The following is a 19,619-nucleotide window of genomic DNA, read 5'->3' as shown; positions in this document are numbered from 1 at the left end:
CTCCAGAAGTGTCCTGGGCTGGCCACACTGTGGGGGCGGGAGGGGAGGCAGGAGGATAGTGGACAACCTCCAGCAGGTCTGCTTCCGGATAACCTCCTTTATTATTTATACGTTTTGTTATGTCCACCAGTCAACATTTTTCTTTAAATCAACTCATTCTTTTTTACTTGTTACTTTTAAAAGGAAAAAATTTAAAATAACAGACTCAAATGGAAAATCAGTAGCACTCATCCACGCTGAAGACGATCATAAAAACAAATATAATGCAAATAAAACAGGGTTGTAACATTCCACCCTTATACAGTTGCCCGCCAGAGCTCTGAGCCTGGGTCCTCTCTCTATGCTACAGAAGGAGGTATTTTAAGATTTAGTATCACCGACCAGAAGCTTTCTGCTAGAGAAACAAGAAGCCTTGGAGATGAAAAGGGAGCCGATGTTACTTTCTCACTACGTGACACCGTCTCTTCATAACTCCTAAAACATGTAGGCCTTCCGTGGGCCAGACCCTGTTCTAAGCAGCTTGTAAATATATGTATTTTTAAAATAAATGTATTTATTTATTTTTGGCTGTGTTGGGTCTTCGTTGCTGCGCACGGGCTTTCTCTAGTTGCGGTGAGCGGGGGCTACTCTTTGTTGCAGTGCGCGGGCTTCTCATTGCGGTGGCTTCTCTTGTTGTGGAGCACGGACTCTAGGCACGCGGGCTTCAGTAGTTGTGGCACGTGGGCCTCAGTAGTTGTGGCTCACGGGCTCTAGAGCGCAGGCTCAGCAGTTGAGACGCACGGGCTTAGTTGTTCCGTGGCATGTGGGATCTTCCTGGACCAGGGCTTGAACCCGTGTCCCCTGCATTGGCAGGCAGATTCTTAACCACTGCGCCACCAGGAAGCCCAGTTTGCAGATATTAACTCAGTCATCAGGCCCACCCCATGAGACAGGTACTGCTATTGGTCCTGATTTTACAGGTGAGGAAACTGAGGCCCGGATGTGAGAACTTGCCCAGGGCTGCAGAGTGTTGAGTTAGTGAGTGTTGGAGTTCGGGAGCTGGTTTGAACCCGCCATGCTGCTCAGGGCAGTGCCCCCACCCCTGGTCCACCCCCAGCTGCACAGATGGGAAACAGCCCACAGCTCACTGCCCGCCTTAGCTCCTGTGTTCCCGATAAAGGAAGCTTATTCAGTAAGTCAGTCAACTGCCTGGAATTTTCTTTTGGGTGCTCTGGTGACGCCAGACATCTGTACTAGCAGGATACTTAATGTGGGACAGACCAGATTATTTTTCTCTCTTTTCTCTCTCTCTTTCTCTTTTCTGTTTGAAAGAGCCAATCAAGAGTAATTCTCAGAGTATCTGTTGGCCCGTCCCTGGAAAGTAGGGTAGGCTGACCATGATAATCGTGGGCTCTCAGTTAAAGGTTGGGTGTCTCTTGGAAACCCGGGGGTCGTGGTTGTTATGCCGGCACCTGTGAACTCTCACTGCTCCGTGGACGTGGATGTATAGGGATAACCCCCCGGTCTCCTCCAGCCTGATTTGGGCCTGTCCAGAGTCAGAAGGTGGTGCGGGCAGGCAGGAGGGTCTGGGTATCCTGGTATGTCTGCAGGCAGTGGGGGCGGGGTAGTCCTTCCAGGACAACTATGGGATGCAGGGCCAGGGAGCCGCAAGGCCTTTCCGGTCAGGCAGGACTCCAGCTCTAGGCTGGTGGTTAGGCAGCTATGGAGGGCAGGTTGGGATGGATGGATCGTGCAGATGGAGGTGAAGCTCAAGCTGCAGGTAGAAGCGAGAGGCCCGGGGAAGGGAGAGGGGGGATTCATAGGTGAGGAACAGGCAGATCCTGACAAAGCTGTCCTTCAAACAGTGCGTCTCCCATCGGTACAGCTGGATTTATCTGTTTAGGAGCTGAATTTGGGACTTCCCTGGTGGCGCAGCGGTTAAGAATCTGCCTGCCAATGCATAGGACATGGGTTCGAAAGCTGGTCCGGGAACATCCCACACGCCGCGGAGCAACTAAGCCCGTGCACCACAAGTACTGAGCCTGCGCTCTGGAGTCCGCGAGCCACAACTACTGAGCCCGCGTGCCACAACTACTGAGCCCGCACACCTATAGCCCGTGCTCCACAGCAAGAGAAGCCACCTCAATAAGAAGCCTGTGCACCGCAACAAAGAGTAGCCCCCGTTCGCCACAACTAGAGAAAGCCCGCAAGCAGCAACGAAGACCTAACACAGCCAAAAATAAATAAATAAATATTTTAAAAAGAAAAAGAAAAAGAGCTGAATTTGACAAGTCCAGTACCTCCCACAGTAGGGATTTAATCATTCCCATGGCTACCATCTATGAAGCATCTGCCCCGGTGCTTCATCCTGGGGTAATCTCAGGGAGGCAGGCACCTCCTTATCATCCCATTCTTTTCAGATGAGGAAACTGAGGTTGGAGGAGGTAAATGACCCCCCTAAGGCCACAGCCTGTGGGTGGGGACAGACTGGAGCAGGAGTTGGTCTGACTCCAAAGTCTACGCTCTTGAAAGTAGTTGTGAACGCACAGTCCTTGCAGTGGCTCAGTACTGACAGTGTCCAAGGCACTAGGTGGTGGACAGTGTCTTCCCTGCTCCTGGCCTGGCCACCCAGGTCCCCTCTCTGGACCCAGTCAATGCTCACCCTCTCTTGAAACTTCTCCAGGGACATGTCTCATGTCTAGACTTATCCCCCCTTTCTCCCCGCCCCAGTGGCATTCTACCATTTGCAGTGTTTTCTTTTTTGCTGAACAATGTGGCATAGAGATTCTGGTTCCCTGTCAGTTCTCATCCCCCCTTTCCTTTTTTTTTTTTTTTTTTTTTTTGCGGTACGCGGGCCTCTCACTATTGTGGTCTCTCCCGTTGCGGAGCACAGGCTCCGGATGCGCAGGCTCAGCGGCCATGGCTCACGCGCCTAGCCGCTCCGCGGCATGTGGGATCTTCCCGGACCAGGGCACGAACCCGTGTCCCCTGCATCATCGGCAGGTGGACTCTCAACCACTGCGCCACCAGGGAAGCCCCCCCCACTTTCCTTTTTAACGGGGATCCCACCCTTTACCACCTCTTGCTGGCTGTACCTCTAGGGCCCATCCCCAACAAGAATGAGTGGGTTCCCCTGTGTTTGTCAGCCTCCTAAGGAATTAGGAGTTTATTATACACTGGATCCAAGTGGGGAGGCTGTAAGAAACCAGCAGGCTTTAGAACAAAAGGTCACACCCACACTGGTCACTGTGTTTTAGTAACGACCAGCCCGGTCCTTTATTCCCATCCATGCTTTCTGCCTGGCCGTACCCTCCCGGTGGCCTGGGTGCAGGACCTGGTCAGCCCAGATGGAGATGGCCCCAGGCTGGAGGCATGTGGACTTGGGACAGGGAACTCCAGGCAGAGCCTCTTCGCCGCCCATCGGAGGTGGAGGTGGAGGTCCGAGCATCTGAGGGTTTGGTCCTATAGCTCGACCACCATCAGACCTGCAGCGCCTTCCCGAGCAGGCTCCCGACACCCCCCCCGCCCCGTGGCCACAGATGGTGGCACCTCCACGGGACAGTTCTGTGGTGAGAGGAAGTGGGGAGGCAGAAGAGGGCGGTGAGAAGGAGAGGGAGGGAGAGGGAAGGAGTGGGGGCGTCCTGCGAGTCTGGGAGCCGTGGACCGGTGAGTGGACCTGTGCCTCCGGAGGTCTAACCTGGGCAGGTCGTAGTGCCGGCACCATCATGGCCAAGCATGGGCCGGGGCTGTCGGGACAGGGAGGCATGGCCCCAGGTCTACTGAGGAGACAGGCCCATCCGTGTCCAGTAGGCCGTCAGAGCAGGCTCAGGCCCTGTGGCCAGCTTCTGCAGGCTTCCTAGAAGAGGCGGACCTGGAAGAACAGGGTTGGGAAGAAGGGATGTGGCAGGGGAAAGGTGGGTCTGGTGGAGGAGATGAAGCAGACGTGCCCGGAGGGAGGGATAGAGGGAATTCGCTGGCCAGGGTGGAGCACAGAGGCACCCATGGTGGGCGGAGTCTGAGGAGGGCCCCTGTGGGAATTCCTGACCCTCAGCTGGACCTGGGAGGGCACAGGGTGGGTGAAGGTGGGGCATGCGGGTGCAGAATGACTCTAGCCTGCTCACTTCTCCGTAAGTGGCTCCGTCCTTCATTGGGCAGCTCAGGCCCCGATCCTCAGACTCATCCTTCACCTCTCCATTTTCTTCACCCTCCATCTCCCACCGTCTATCCGTAAACCTTGGAGGTCAGGTATACCCTTAAAGGTATCTTGAATCTGTCCGTTTTGCCCCATCTCCACCCTGCCACTGAGATGTCCTGCTTGGACCCCTGAGTGACCCCCTCACTGGCCGCACCTGCTCTTGTTTCTGTGCTCCTGCCCGGCAGTTAATGGAGTGCCACCTGATCACTCGTGTCAGACCACGGCACGTCCCTGCGTGACCTCAGCTGGGGGCTCCCCCAGGGCCTTCCCATGAAAGCCCATCGCGTACCCATGCTTGTATACCAGCCTCTGAGCACACTGGCTTCCTTTCTTTCCCAGAAGCACAGGAGCCAGTCCCACCTCAGGGCCTCTCTCTTGCTCTGCCCTGCCTGGAATCTCGTCCCCTGGGGCTTGGTGCGGCCATTTGGCCCTCATCATTCAGGCCTCATCCCACATGCCCCCCACCCCGCAGAGGCTCTTCCAGGCGAGGCCAGGTGACCTAAACAGCAGTCCCCTCTCCCCCACCCTCTCTATGGCCTGCTCTCTGCCATTATTGGGTATGTATTTGTTCTCTTCGTATTATCTGCCCTCCCTGGCCCCTAAATTACAAACTCCAGGGTTCACTGTGTGTCCCCAGAGCCCAGGCCAGAGCCTAACACCAAGCGGGCTCCCGCTGCATAGTTTTAGAAAGAACGAGTGACCTGCTTCTGCTTTGGCCAGGGGCTGTCACCCAGCAGCTAGCTGAGTCCTCCGAGCTTGCTTCCCGCACATTCCAGGAACACTGCCCTGCAGTTCTCCTCCCAAACCTGACCCACCGTGGCTTCCCTTGTTCCCAGGGAGAACAGAGACATTGCAGGCAGGAGGGAAGGGGCCGGGGAAGTTCTGTCTGGGCTGTCTGCTTTAGAAAGAACTGCTCCGAGTCTAGAGCAGAGAGGCTGGCAGGGGCTGCCTGGGCGCCCGAGGACTGACAGGGCGGGGGTGTCAGCTGAAGTTTCAGGGAGCATGGTTCCACCCTCCCCTCTACCTCCTGGGCCTCTGACCTTGAGCAGTGCGACATTGATCAGGAGAACTGCAGCCACCAGCAGTCCTATCACCAAGGGGGGCCAGCTTCTTGGCAGGAGGGCAGACCCTAAGGAAAGTCGGAGGAGCCAGTGAATGAGGGAAATGGGAGCATGTCCCTCACCCCGACTGCTTAATGGCGGGCGAGATGCCACCAGGCTGCCCCCACAAGTGCCCTGGTTTCATCACCGGACCCACCCGCCCCCCGGCCTTGTTCTCCTGCCCCAGCTGCACTGGCTTCCTGGCTCATTTCAATGTGACCCCTCACAGCCCCTGCTCGGCGGGGCCTGCCCACCTCCAGCCAGGCACCCACAGGGGCTGCCACCTTGCCGGCTCCCAGGTGACCTTTGCCCCTGAGATGGGTCAGGGTTGCAGTGAGGGTATGTGTGTGGGAGGCTGGCAGAGGCAGACTTTAGGAAGAAAGGAGCCCTCATGTGGCCATGGAACCTGGAGGTGGACTTCACCTGGAAGGCCTGTCTGTGGGCAAACTGCCGGCTCCTCTGGCCCTCAGCCTCCCCGCCTTAAACAAGGCTGCTTACATCCACCTGCTCTCCTGTCTGCGCGGCCAAGATGCACAAAGTGCACTGTAGTATGTCAGGGCCCGTGGGAATGTCAGGGACTCGAGATGTTCCCAGGAGCCAGGGACAGGGAAAGAGAAGATGACACCTAGTGGCAGGCTGGGCACCCTGGTCAGAGCTGTGCACGCATACATCACCTGCAACTGCCTGGAGGTGCAATGGGTGCAGGTGGAGGGCAGGGGTGCACCTGAGGGGGTCGTGGGCAGCCGGGTGCTGAGGGCCCCGTCGGCGGCCTCGGCGCTGAGTGTGGGCAGCCGGGTGCTGAGGGCCCCGGCGCCGGCCTCGGAGCTGAGTGTGGGCAGCAGGGTGCTGAGGGCCCCGTCATTGGCCTCGGGCACGATGCCCAGCAGTTTGCACATGAGCTCGTACACGTGGATGCTCTCAAAGGGCTCCACCTCCAGGCCCCTCTTGAAGCTGGGTCCCACGGCCCGGAAGATGGTCTTCATGTCCATGACGCTGTTGTCGAAGCCGTGCTCCCCTTTGTTGAACTGCACGTTCACTCTCTGCGGGAAGGGAGGACCCCGAGTGAGTTCTTGCTGGCCCTCCCAGCCCACCCCACCCTCTCCACCAGCACCCTCTGCATGGCCCTGCATTGGCAGAGGACCCCTGGAAGGAGTTCAAAGTGGGGGTGTGGGTGGGAAGGATTCTGAGCCTCAGTCTCTCTGAATTCTCAGCCCCCAAAGATCAGTGGCCTAAAGAGGGAGGCTTAGCGAAGACCCGGTGACATGAATGGAGACCGCCAAGTAAGTGGGGTGGAGCTTCAGCCCAAGGATGCGTGCTGGGCTCCTTTCCATTGCTGGGCGCCTCAAACCTCAGTACTTCCTCTCCCAGATTTCCTGCCCTGCTCTGCGTCTTGCTTCCCACTCAGCCTCCCTGGGCTCCTTGCTCTCCCCTCTTCCGTGTCACTTTTACAGCTAATCTTCCTGCACTTTACCCTATACACATGTGCACACACAAACACATATATGCGTGCACACGTATGCACACACGTACACACAGGTATGCAATGCACGTACACCGCCCCCCGACTCCTGTTACACAGTGCAGGTGTGTCCCTTTGGTGGCTGACTCTCCTCAAATTAGGGTCTGGCTAGAAACAGAGGGTGCTTTTTACAGAACTGGAAAGAGACCCAGCAGCCCAGGGAAGCACCTGCGCCCCCAGGAACTCACCCCATGGATGACGTAGCCAGGGTCACTGTACATAAGCAGGGGGGTGACCCTGGGGTGGCTGGCGTAGTGGAAGGACTTGGGGAAGAGCTCCTTCTTGTAGACATGGAGTCTGGGGTGGGCGTCCTTGAGGACCTTGTATACCTTCTCCAGCTTTCCTTCCTTGGGGAGCAGCATCCCGTTTGGTCCGTAGTCTAGGAGCTCGAACTCAATGTCCTTGAAGGTGAAGTTGGCGATCTTGTGGAACTCCACCAGGTCGCTGGCCTTCTTGTTGACGGTGCTCATGCCATGGTCGGACACGATGATCAGGTTGAGGCTGCCCTCCAGGCTGCTGTTCCTGATGCTGTCCCGGAGGTAGCCCACGGTCCTGTCCACCTGCCTTACCATATCCTTCCTCTGCTGGGACTCGGGGCCATACTTGTGGCCCGTGGAGTCTGGCTCCCCAAAGTAGAGGGTGACCAGGTCCAGGCCCTCGTCTGTGAACCACTTCATCACAGTGTCGATGTTGGCTCTCCATTCCTTCTCGTCCTTGTAGTTGTGCAGGATGCCTTCCTTCCGGCTCAGCGTCACGGCCTCGCCTTGATAGGTGACATTCCCGCCCGGGTAGAAGAAGGAGCCGGTCTTTAGGCCCTGCCGGGGAAGGCGGTGTCAGTGCCACGGGCCTCCTACCACTTGTCCCCTGCCTGTCATGAGCTGCTGATGCTTCTGCCCTCACCGCCTGCCCTTGCTCTGCCCACTCACCCATCCCTGCTCCTAACTGCAGGCACGGGACTTCGTATTTTCTGAAAGGCCTTTCATAGCTCTTATGTTATCAAGGCTGATACTGATTTTATAGAGGAGAGAGCAGGTGCCTAGTGCACTCAGCACTAATGAGATAGTAGGTATAAAAGTATCCCAGATATGCTGCGTCCTCATCGACACTGTAGCCCTAGGTCACAGTGCTGCCCCAAGAGCCCTCCCCTTCCGGCCTGCAACCCGGCTTCTGCTTGCTGTACTCTTGTCCAGCCGTGTGTCCATCGGCCCCCCCACACACCGCCCATGACCTGCCCTTCTAGCCTTCAACCTGGCCATCCGTCTGTCTTTCCATAAACCGATTGCTGTTTTATTTACAGATCCATCTGTCCTCACAACCATCTGTGCATGCATGCCCCGTCTGCCTGGCCACTCCCTCTGGCCATTCTTCCTCGAGATGCCAAGTTCTTGGCTACACTTTCTGCAAGTCAGCCTGGTGTCTGGTAGCTCCTTCCAGAGCGAGGGGACTCAGATATGAGTGGATGCCTTGCCTATGAGGTGGGGGTAACCTCTGAAGTTTATTCTGGGCTCACCTTGAAAAATTTGAGTTTGTTGCCAGGAAGCCCAGAACATTGCAAGATGCTGGGGTCCTGGGCTTTTCACTAGGATGACCCACCTCTTTAGAATTAGCTGCCCGGCCCTGAGAGGTGTGCGACAGGGGAAGAGCACAAAGCCGTTTCATTGTTACCTGCCTTTTTGTGGAGTCATATTATTTTCCCCGCGGCCCCCTTCCCACCAGTACCGAAGTCCAGGTTTCACTCCGGTTGGGAGGGTGGAACAACCCCTCTGGGTCCCAGGGCTCCAGGGAGGACTGGGCAGGCTGTGTAGCTGCTGGTGGGTCCTCATGGGCGTCAGGCTTCCACCTCCCGTGGGACCCCACTCAACACCCCTCTGTGCCGGGATTGTCGGACTCCCAGGGCGGGGACTGGGCCTGCTATGGATGTCACGTGGTCATGGCCTCATTGGCTGGGTCCCCCTCCCACCTCCCCCGTCTGTCCGAGTGGGTGTGGGTGCGGCATACCTGCCTTTGGGCTGTGATCCAGATGGGCAGGCTGCCGTTGTCCCACCACGTCTGGATGCCCAGTGTGGCGTGGTAGGGCAGCTTCACCTTGCTGCTCGTGTTGTAGAACATGTTGTGAACCACCCCGTGGTTCTCGATGTATTTGCCTGTGGGGTGGGTGGGTGCGTAGAGGAAGTGGTGGGAGGGCAGGAAATAGCCAGGGCAGCGGGGAAGCACACGCCGCCAAGGGAGCCGGGCTGGGCCATCACAGCCACATGCTCTGACTCAGAGATTCTGCTTCCACTTTGAGCAGCTTACCCTGCAGCTAAACGCGCACGAAGGCGCAAATACACACGTGCCGGGATGTTGTTTGCAGCCTCGTTGGTTTTAGCAAAAGGTTGGGAGCAACCTGGCTGGCTATCAGGAGGGAGCTAATTAAATAAATTATGGCCCAGCCGTGAATAGAATCCCAGGCAGGCAGATAAATGAACCAAGAGGAGGCAGGTTTTACAATTTATTGTTTTCATGGGCAAAATGCCTGTGTGTGAGTTCAGAGGGTGGAAAAAGCGGGGTGATGAAGAGCTCGCCTCCTTTCTCCACATCCCCATTGTGACATGTTAAGTAAGGAGGTGACATGCAAAAGGGAGCACCAGGTGCCTCCGTTTGTGTGTGGAAGTGTCTGTGGTCATGGGAATGCTGGTGTGAGAATAAGCTGTCTGTACCGGATGATGTGCCCCAAAGTTGTGTCCACCCGGAGCCTACAATTGTGACCTTGTTTGGAAATAAGGTCTTTGCAGATGTAACTAGTTTTGTCAAGATGAGGGCATTCTGCATCAGGGTGGGTCCTAAATCCAATGACAGGTGTCCTTATAAGAAGAGGAGAGATACACAGAGGGGAGATGGCCATGTGACAAGGGGGCAGGGGTTGGAGAGCTGTGGCCACAAGTTGAGGAATGCCTGGGCCACCAGAAGCTGGGAGAGGCAGGAAGGATCCTTCCTTACAGCCTCCGGAGGGAGTGTGCCTCTGTGACACCTGGATTTTAGGCTTTTAGCCTAAACAGAGCAATAGTGGGTTCGAGGGTGGCTGAGAGGGGTGAGCGGTGGAAGAAGCAGGAGCCTCAGGCTCATTTCTCCTGCCTTTCTGAGTCCTGGCCACCCTCACCTCCACCAGAAGCCCTCCCAGGTTGCCACCCTGGCTGTGATCACCGTTTAAACTGAGACACCCAGGTGTTTTTATCTGCCTTCTATCCGTTGCCACCAACGGTAAGGGTTGCTGACCACCCCGTTGGCCGTGTCATGTCTGCCCAGTGACAGTGTTCCCTCCTTGGTCTTTCCTTGGTCTCTGACACCACGAGCCCCATGGGTCAGGGCTCCATGCATGTGCTCAGTTCCCTTTGTTGGTTCCCTGGTTTCTCAGCTCTCCCTCCACCCCCAAGCCCCACCTGAGGCCAACACTCACCGGTGACCAAAGTGAAGTGGCAGGGGCTGGTCATGGTGACAAAGGCCGGAGTCATGTAGCGAGCCTTCACCCCATCGAGAGCCATGGCGTCCAGGTTGGGGGTGTGCACGTCCTGGTCATAGTTCCAGCGGAAACCATCGAAGCTCACCAGGAGTAGCTTGCTCCGGGACCCCTGCCGCTGGATGGGCACCCCTGATGCTGGAACCAGGAGGGTGGCCAGAGCCACGGCGAGGAGGACAGCCGGGCTTCGCATGATGCGTTCTCCAGACATGCAAGAACCCAGGCAGGTGCCTTCTGAGGAGCAGAGCAAAGTCCCAGGGTCACTGGGCAAGTCTTATCCTGTGCAACTGAAATGAGACTGTGCACGTACCTGTGCCTTAGAGAGTGGCCCCTGACCACGTGTCCTTGCCTGGCCCTCATGCGCATCTGCCTTTATTGCCAGCGGATCTCTCTGGGCTCCATGCCCTGCCCACTTCGTGAATAAGTGTCTTTACAGGAAGCATGGGGACCATTCCTGAAGGCTTGGAGAGCAGAACGGGCCTACTCCATTGGGAAAGCCTGTATCCCCGCCCCAGCTCTCATAGTAACTCTCTGTCCCTGTGCCCTGCTTACTGTGCTCCCAGAGCACCTGGATGGGAGCCCCTCCTCCACACCATACTTTGGGGAGGCCTTTGGGGTACGTGGGTCTCAGGCCTGCCTGGGCCAGGGCTGTGGGGTGGGCTGGCCGGGGTCCAGGGTCCAGGAGGCTGACCTTGTCCACAGGGAGCCCCAGCTTGGGGGAGTGCCTCTTCCCCTCCCTGCCTGTGTTAAGGGGGCTCCTGGGATGCGGCGGGCAGAGATCCAACCTGATGGCCCAGATTAGCACCTGCTGTGCCCTCCTTCTCGGGCCCCAGGGAGCACAGGCGTGGGCAGTCTCATCGCTGGAGTGCATCAACAAGGTGCTCAGAAGGGGGGCCTCCCTTTTTACCTTGTGCTCATGGGGAGGGTGGTGCGGGAGAGGGAACCCTGAGTTCATTGTGCAGTTTTCTCTCTGTCTCTGTCTCTCTCACTACCTATGAAGCAGATTCTGTGAGCCAGGCCCCGTTCTAAGTCCTGGGGACACAGCAGTGAACGAGATAAACGGTGTTCTTGGCTTCTTTCATCACGGTTGGGGACACACAAAGTGAATAAACAAGTAAAACAGTGAAATAGAGTCAGCAGAAAGAAGTAAAGCTGGAGATGAGGTGGAACATCTGTCTGGAGGTGTGTGGGAGGGGGCAGCACCAGATCGGTGGTCGGCCAGGGCCTGGTGGCTGGAGATGAGATGGAGCATCTGTCTGGGGGTGTGTGGGAGGGGGCAGCACCAGATCGGTGGTCGGCCAGGGCCTGGTGGCTGGGAGGTGAGATGGAGCATCTGTCGGGGGGTGTGGGAGGGGGCAGCACCAGATCGGTGGTTGGCCAGGGCCTGGTGAGAGGATGATTGTGAGGGAGTGATTCCGGGGATCGCCAGCCAGGGGAGTGGGTCGGGGCAGGTGGGAGAGTGGCAGGGCAGGTCCTGGGGCGTGTGGCTGTTGTACGGAGCCTGGCATTCTTGTGCAGTGCAGGGAGGATGCCATGGGATTTTTTTTTTAAAATAAATAAATTTATTTATTTATTATTTTTGGCTGCATTGGGTCTTTGTTGCTGCCCACGGGCTTTCTCTAGTTGTGGCAAGCGGCGGCTACTCTTGGTTGTGGTACGCGGGCTTCTCATTGCGGTGGCGTCTCTTGTTGTAGAGCACGGGCTCTAGGTGCGCAGGCTTCAGTAGTTGTGGCACACGGGCTCAGTAGTTGTGGCACACGGCTTCAGTAGTTGTGGCGCAGGGCTTAGTTGCTCTGTGGCATGTGGAATCTTCCCAGACCAGGGCTTGAAACTGTGTCCGCTGCATTGGCAGGCGGATTCTTAAGCACCGCGCCACGAGGGAAGCCCCCATGGGATGGTGTTTTAAACACAGGGAGTGACATAAACTGATTTAACATTAAAAAAAAAAAGAACACACAGGCTGCTCCATTTGCAGGACGGTCAGCATGACAATGGAAGGGAGGTTGGGTGCTCCACAGGGAGGGGACTGCTGGTGTCTAAACCAGGGTGGTGGCAGTGTGAGTGACAGATGCAGAGGGAGTTTGGAGGTTTTCCTGGAGGGATGTGCTTCTAGATTGCATGTTGGGCGGGACAGAAAGGGAGCAATCAAGGGAGACGTTCGGGTTTCCCTCCTGGGCAGCCAGGGTGATCGTGTCTTGCGTATATCCCATTGGGCGATCAGAGGTCAGAGGGCAGGTCGAGGGCAGAACATTCTATTTTGGCCACATCCAGTTGGAGGTGCCCATGAGAAATTTGACGGGAGGTGTCGAGTCCTTGGTATGTCCTGGTTTAAATTGTCTTCCGCTGCTGACCTGCTGAGGGCGGTCCTACCTAGGACTCTGCTTGGCTGGCCAGAGGGATTCTCATCAGGCGATCCCCAGCGTCACAGAGCCGTCAGCAGCCTCCTCTGGGGTGAGGCGGTGGGGACCCCGGGGTGCAGATTCTTGGGCCTTTCCCCCCATCTGCAGAGCCACACCCTGGGGGGAATCCACGCACGGTGCCACCCCTCATGATTCTCTCGGATGCTGGAGTCTGAGAGCTGGAGATGGTCCCCCACATGGACTCCTACAACCAGGGCGTGTGGGGGCTGCTGTGGGCCGGCGTCATGCAGAGCTGGGGTGCAGGAGGACCAGAGGGCAGGCCTTCCCTCACCGAGATCATGGCCCGGAGCTCCGGCCGGTGGACCAGGTACCTGTGTGAGTAGCCACCGAATGTGGGGCAACACGGTGGAAGTGTGGGTGCCTTAGGAGAGAGCAGCGGGGACCACATTCACACTAGTGCTGGGAGTGGGGACCTGAAGCCTACTCTGAGGATCCAGACCTACAGGATGGATTTAGCAGGGAGAACAGTGGGCAGGAAAGCCTTCCAGCTAAGGACAGACAGTGAGGGTGATGAGGTGGAGGAAGGGAGTGATCAGGCTTGAGGCTGGGAGGCAGGCCTGGGGGAATCTGGATTTTATGTTAGTTGTCTTCTAATATCAGTTCTTATATCTTCTAATATGTATTCTCCCTTTCTTCCATAATAAAATGTCTGCCAAGAAAAAAGACTACATTTCCCAACATGCACTGCAGTGTGGTTTGGCCATGTGAGCATGTCCTGGCCAATGGGTCAAAAGAAAAATGTCATGTGACAGCCCCCAGTCTCCTCCCAGCGCCAGCTTTGCCCTTCTTTTTTGATTCTTTCTCCCTCTGGTGCTTCAAGCTCAGAGGCTGTCCCGAGGACTGACGAAGATGAGGGGCTCGCCGGGGGAGGGTACACAGAAGGAGCCTGGTCCCCCAAGGCGTCCTGGGCAGTGTGGCCGAGCCAGCCTCGAATGGCTCAGCCCCCTGGGGCACCCTCGAAGGGAGAGTTACACAAGCTCTGTCTTTGCTTCCGTTGACGTTATTTGGGTTTTCTGTCACTCTCAGCAGGACCTATCTTAACCTAATCCAATAGGATAATGGCTCTGCGAGGCCCTGCTGGGTTTAAGCAGGGTGTGTGTGTCATAATATGCTGGCTGCTGTGTGGGGGGTCAGGAGGCGGGAGGTGAGTGAGGGGCTGATGCAGTGGTCCAGGGGCAAAGCTGGGGCTAGGGGCAGAGGGGCACAGACCTGGGGTATGTTGGTGGCGGGTGGTTGTGGGGTGTGGTGAGGGAGGAGTCGCTGTTCTGCTCTCACTCTGCACATCCTTCTGCTGGTCCTCATCGGGGATATGGGAGTTCCCTGGCCCGCTCACCCTGTCCTGCTGGCCTGGGTCTGCCCTGCAGGTGGCATGAAAGGTCCGCTTCCGGCTCTCAGCCAGACTTGGGGGAGCTCCCCTCCTTTTTTTGGCTCTGTTCCTCGCTCACCTTTTGTCACAGGGAGCTGCTTGGCTCACCCCCCATCAGATTCCTTTTTATTCCCTGGTCTCCTAGAGCATGTCAGCAGAAAGATTTTGCAGTTGACTGTAGCTAACAGTGACAGGGCATCTCTGCAGATCAAGCCCAGGGCTTTATCCACGATCTGATTCAAGCTTTGCAGCAGCTCTTGGAGGCAGGAGTTAGTAATACCCTCACTTTACGGGTGAGGAAACTGAAGCATCGAGAGGTTTAAGGTCACTGAGCTAGTGGAGGAACTGAGACTTGCGCCCAGGTGTTCTGGCCACAGAACCCCCCTTGGAACCACTTCTAGATCCCATTGACTTACCAGCCACTTGGGATCTTCTTGTCCAGCTTTGGGGGCTGTTGATTTTTTTCTTTAGAGAATAGTGCAGCTGTGAATATCTTGGTATCACTGACTTTTTTCTTTTCTTTCCCACTCACATTATTTCCTTGGGGTACAGTCCCTAGCGAGGGGTTATTGGACAAAGGATGTAAAGGCTACTTGGTTCTTACAATCAGATTGCCATCAGGAACGGGTGAAGTGGATAGTTGCTGATACCTCCTCTGCCCCACTATTTTCATTGGGTTTTATTTTTTATTCCTTTTGGGTAGCTTGGTAGGTGTGTAATGACGTCTTAACGTATTAAGCCAGAGAGGCCAGGAGAGTTTCATGTCACGATTTCTTATCTCTAGCTACCTGCATGCAGATGCTTCATCATCTTTGACCGTTGATTGAGTGGTCAAAGCGATCATCGAATCTTAGGGCTTTATTAGTTCTTTGTGTAATTTGCGGCGTATATTTTTGGGAAGATATACTTCTGAAATCTATTTTCCTGTCATTTAAGCTTGTCACCTGTAACTTTCCCCACCCTCTTGCATGCTGGTCATTCTTCAGGTAGACTCAAAGCTCCCTGCAGGCAGGGCCTGCTGTATTGTTGTTTGTTATGTCCCCAGAGCCTGGCATGATGCCAGCCCAGAGTAGGTGCTCAACGCATATTTATTGAATATGAATAAACACACTTAGAGGGAAAATGTATGCAAGTATCTACCATACTTTCTGGTTAGGCAAAACATTTTAAAAAATAAACTTATTTTGCAATAATTTTAGGTTTATGGAAGAATTGCAGAGATAGTAGAGAGTTCCCATACACCCCATGCCCAGTTTCCCCTATTATTAACATCTTACATTATGTGGTATTTTTGCACAGTTTATGAACCAGTATTGATAAGGCGTTTTTTTTTTTTTTTTTTTTTTTTTTGTGGTATGCAGACCTCTCACACCGTTGTGGCCTCTCCCGTTGCGGAGCACAGGCTCCGGACGCGCAGGCTCAGCGGCCATGGCTCACGGGCCCAGCCGCTCCGCGGCATGTGGGATCTTCCCGGACCAGGGCACGAACCCGTGTCCCCTGCATCGGCAGGCGGACTCTCAACCATTGCGCCACCAGGGAAGCCTGATAAGTCGTTTTTAACTCGAGTTCCTATTCTGTTCAGATTTCCTCAGTGCCTGCCCCAGTGTCCTTTCTCCGTCCCAGGATCACCCATTGCACTGAGCGTCACGTCTCCTTACGGTCCTCTTGGATGTCTCAGTTTCCCATACTTTCCTTGCTTTTCATGACACTGACAGATTTTAAGGCGTGCTGGTCCGGGCTTTTGTAGAAAGTCACTCAGCTGGGGTGATATGATGTTCTCCTCTTGATTAGACTGGGGCTATGGCTTCTTGGGAGGAAGAGCACAGAGATAAAGCATCTTCTCATTATGTCCTGTCAAGGGTACATACTGTCCACGTGACTCATCACTGTGGATGTTGACCTTGACCATCTGGCCAGCAGAGCGTCTGCCAGTTATCTCCACCATAAAGTTACTCTCCCCGCCCTCCTTTCTCATGCTCCGCTCTCTGGAAGGAAGTGCCGCCCACACTTACGGAGGGAGGGGTCATGCTCCACCTCCTTGGGAGCATTTACATCCATTTGTCTATTCTCCTGCTTTATTAATTTATTCAATCATTTATATCAGTATGAACTCATGGATATTTATTTTATACTTTGAATTACAATTCAATACTACTTATTTATTGTGTTGCTTAAATCACTCCAGCTTTGGCCGCTGGGAACTCTTTCAGTTGGCTCCTGCATCACTCTGACACACCCCATTGCTTGTCTCCTGGAGCACTCCCTTGCTTTTTGGAGCACAGGATGCTCCAGGTTCATCTTGTACATGTTCTACCTCAGTCCTGGAATCAGGTGTTTCTCAAGGAGCCCTGGTTCCTGTTATTGGAGGATGATATTAGATCTGGGTGGTGGGTGTGCGCCTTGCTACTGGGGTGTTGATAAAACATTTGAAAAGTCACCGTCTTAGCTGTTCTTGAAGCCAAGGACTCCCCAGCTGAGTCAGGTGCATGTGCAGCTTTGAGAGACAGGGCTGATATGCTCCTCTGGGTGCAACGTTTATGGGCAAACCAGGATCCATGATGGAGAGAGGTCCTGAAGGACCCCTCCTTGAGGACACAGAGGGATGCATGAAGTGGTTTATTTGCTGCTTTTCTTGTTTAGGGGGCCCTGACCCAGAGGCCTGGGGACCGGGTGGATTTGACACATGTACAGGTGGTGGTGTGCAGCACACATGTAACCCTGGGCAGCTGAGCAGTGCATGGGGCTCAGGGTGGGGAGAACAGGCCTGCCCAGCCCTGTGCTCGGTTTCTGCTGGGGAGAGGGACATACCAGGCATTGTCCCCATAAGGTCAGCTTCCCGGGTCAGTGCCACCCTGTTCTCATTCACAACCTGGTATGAGTGAACTACATTGCAATTGTTCCTGTGTCTCCCCTGCTAGGCTGTGAGCGACTCTTTATCCCCGCCTCCTGACACACAGTAGGCATTGCATGATCTTGATGCATGAATGAGAGAGTAGGTGGATGAAATTAGCAGGTCGGGACCATTGCTGTGGCCATCTGCTCCTGACCGATCTCCTTGCTTCTCCTTTGTCTCCTTCTAAAAATGGGAATCTCTCTCTCCTTCTCTGGTCACCGTGCCCCCTGGGCTGTGCTGCCTGCCAAGGAGCCCTGGATGTCCTGGTGGGGAGTGGGTGTGGAATCAGGGGTCCTCCAGCCATGGGCTGTCCCCTCTGTTGGATGAGCCCTGGAGGTCAAGGGCCCACCTCCCGAATTTCCACAGTGATGAGTGCAAAGTTGGGTCTGGGTGGGTCTCTCCCAGCTGCCAGTTCGTGCTCTTTCGGGGAGATTGTGGTGTTGCCGGCACACTGTTTGCTTCTGGGGAAGCAAACAGTTATACAATTTAGCTGGAGTGGAAGGTCGCCATCAGGCGGGACCTGGACAAAGAAGAATTTGACTTGGGGACACGGTGATGACCGTTCCTAAACAGGGACCAGGATGCAGGTTGTTGCTGCGTTCGTCATCTTGGGAGGTGGTCCCTGTGAACTCCTGGCTTGGGGGCTGGACTGGGTGCTTCATCCTCATGTCCCTGGAGAGGGGTGTGTGGGATGAGCCATCGAGCCTGGAACAAGTGCCTGGGGGGCAGTGGGAAGCCACCAAGAGCCACACACAGACAGGCCTGGGCTTCTCAGGTGTGCCGCCCGGAGTGGCCACAATCTTTACAGACAGTGGTTTACGTGGGAGGGAGACCGTGGTCCAAGTATGGTGATTCCTTCTCAAAAGGCTGCTTCGGCCCAGTGGTGCTGTGGAGAGAAGGAGCAGAGAGAACTGGCTTCCTCCCCTCTCTCTCCTGGAGACCTCCCACCATGGACACCCTCCAGTGTCATGGGAGGCGGTCACCCCTTCCTGCTGAGGCCGGGACCTGCCTGCTGATGGTTGTCCTGATTAGTGACCTGACCTTCCCGACTGAGATTTTATTAGTGCAACAATGATCCACTTTATCAATTGCTATTGCCTTTTATTACTTCTCAGGGCCTTTATCTCAGCGGCCACCTAGCCTCCTGGCTAAATGAGGATTAATATTTTAACAGGATTATGTGCTGTGGTTAGCAGGACTCTGGGCACTCCCCTCGCTCAGAGCTTCTCCCCTCCCCGCAGGCTTCCCTCCTGGTGTGCAGGGAGGTCCCCCCGGAGATGGGGCCGCTTGTTCCAGAGCCTGGGATGGGATGGGACGGGGGAGGTGGGTGGGAAGGCTGGGTGGGGGACGGTTTGTCTTGAAGAGCAGGTAGTCCTGGGGTGGGGACAACCCTGCAGGGTGAGGTCCCTGTAGAGACTGCAGACTGTTTCCTGGGATCAGTGGGCTTGACCACCATTGGGGAGAAAGGAGGAAGATGGAGCCAGAGCTGTGGAGGGAGTAGACAGAGACAGAGATGGGGAGAGAGAGAGAGAGAAGGAGAGGGAGAGGGGAAGGGAGGGAGGGAGGGAGAGGATAGGAGGAGGGCTGCTTTGCTGACGCCCACTTGCCCACGGATCTCAGCCCGCAGGGTTGGAGTGGATCACAGCCTCTAATTTGCCAGCATCAGACCTTGATCTTTCTCCTGAAACAAGATTTCACTTTCCACCCAAGTTTTATAAAAGTAAGTCTGCCCCCTCTCCTGTTTCTGTCACTTAGAGGACAAAGCCCAGGTTCCCAGGCAGGGCTTTCAGGACCGGTGCTCAGACCCCGAGGGTCCCCCAGTGTCATGTCGGCATCACTGTCCTTCCCCAGAGCCACCATCTCCTTCATAAACCGAGGAAGGGCCTCTTCTCTGCTCAGGGCCAGCCCTGGTCCCCCCATCCACATCCCCACTTGGGGAGCTTCTCCCCGTTGCCCCAGGCAGAGTCGGGAACCTTTGGGGCTGTCCTTTGTGGTTCTTCTGTTGAACCACTTGTCACCTTTTCTGAAATTATGAGTTTGTGGGTCTGATTTCCCCACCACTGGGCAGTGGGTCCCTGAAAGGACATGTCTGTACTGTGTTCATATCTAAACACGTGGAGATATCAGAGTGTTCATGGAGAGAGGGATGGATGGGTGGATGAATGGTTGAGGAAAGGAGCGGGGAGGTGTGCCGGCTTCCCTTGGGCTGGCCTTCTCCCATTGGGCTGGAGAGCCTGACAGACCCAGCGGGAGACCCCAGACTCAGCTCCCACGGGGCCCTACTTGAGGAGAGAGGGGCCCATCACCCTTCCTACCTGGAGGTCCAGCACTGGAGGTGTGAGGGACATGGAGTGGATGGGGGACTCAGGAGGGCTCAGGGCCTGGGGCACCTCCAGGATTTGACTAAATGGCCCCAGACATTAGGTACTTGCCTAAGACTGTAGGTCAGTCTAGAACTGGGCCCTTACATCGTTGAATTGAGGGACAACACCTTCTCTACCCCTTTCTTACTTTCCTCTCCTCCCCAGTCTCCTACGTGTATGGAGGGTATATTTTAAAAAATAAATAAATAAAGATTTTTTTAGGTTTAGTCATTTTAGACTCACAGCAAAATTGAATGGAAGGTACAGAGATTTCCCGTATACCTTCTG

At 55.4% G+C, this 19,619-nt stretch overlaps 1 protein-coding gene across 1 annotated transcript in view; it reads right to left on the bottom strand.

The window, feature by feature from the left end:
• ENPP7 (ectonucleotide pyrophosphatase/phosphodiesterase 7) overlaps nucleotides 1–10,482 on the bottom strand; it is a gene marked incomplete at both ends in the record, with an annotated part of 44,673 nt that extends 34,191 nt beyond the window's left edge. Inside the window, 5 exons of the mRNA XM_082860771.1 lie at nucleotides 5,199–5,303; nucleotides 6,089–6,314; nucleotides 6,982–7,608; nucleotides 8,792–8,937; nucleotides 10,230–10,482. Coding sequence (XP_082716897.1) covers nucleotides 5,199–5,303; nucleotides 6,089–6,314; nucleotides 6,982–7,608; nucleotides 8,792–8,937; nucleotides 10,230–10,482 — 1,357 coding nt within the window. The remainder of the gene's footprint in view (nucleotides 1–5,198; nucleotides 5,304–6,088; nucleotides 6,315–6,981; nucleotides 7,609–8,791; nucleotides 8,938–10,229) is intronic.
• Between the last annotated feature and the right edge of the window lie 9,137 nt (nucleotides 10,483–19,619).

This window comes from Leucopleurus acutus, assembly GCF_964270905.1.
Source record: "Leucopleurus acutus genome assembly, chromosome: 19".
NCBI lineage: Eukaryota > Metazoa > Chordata > Mammalia > Artiodactyla > Delphinidae > Leucopleurus > Leucopleurus acutus.
Note: the sequence above shows the minus strand (reverse complement) of the source record. Positions and strands in the feature narration are given on the sequence as shown.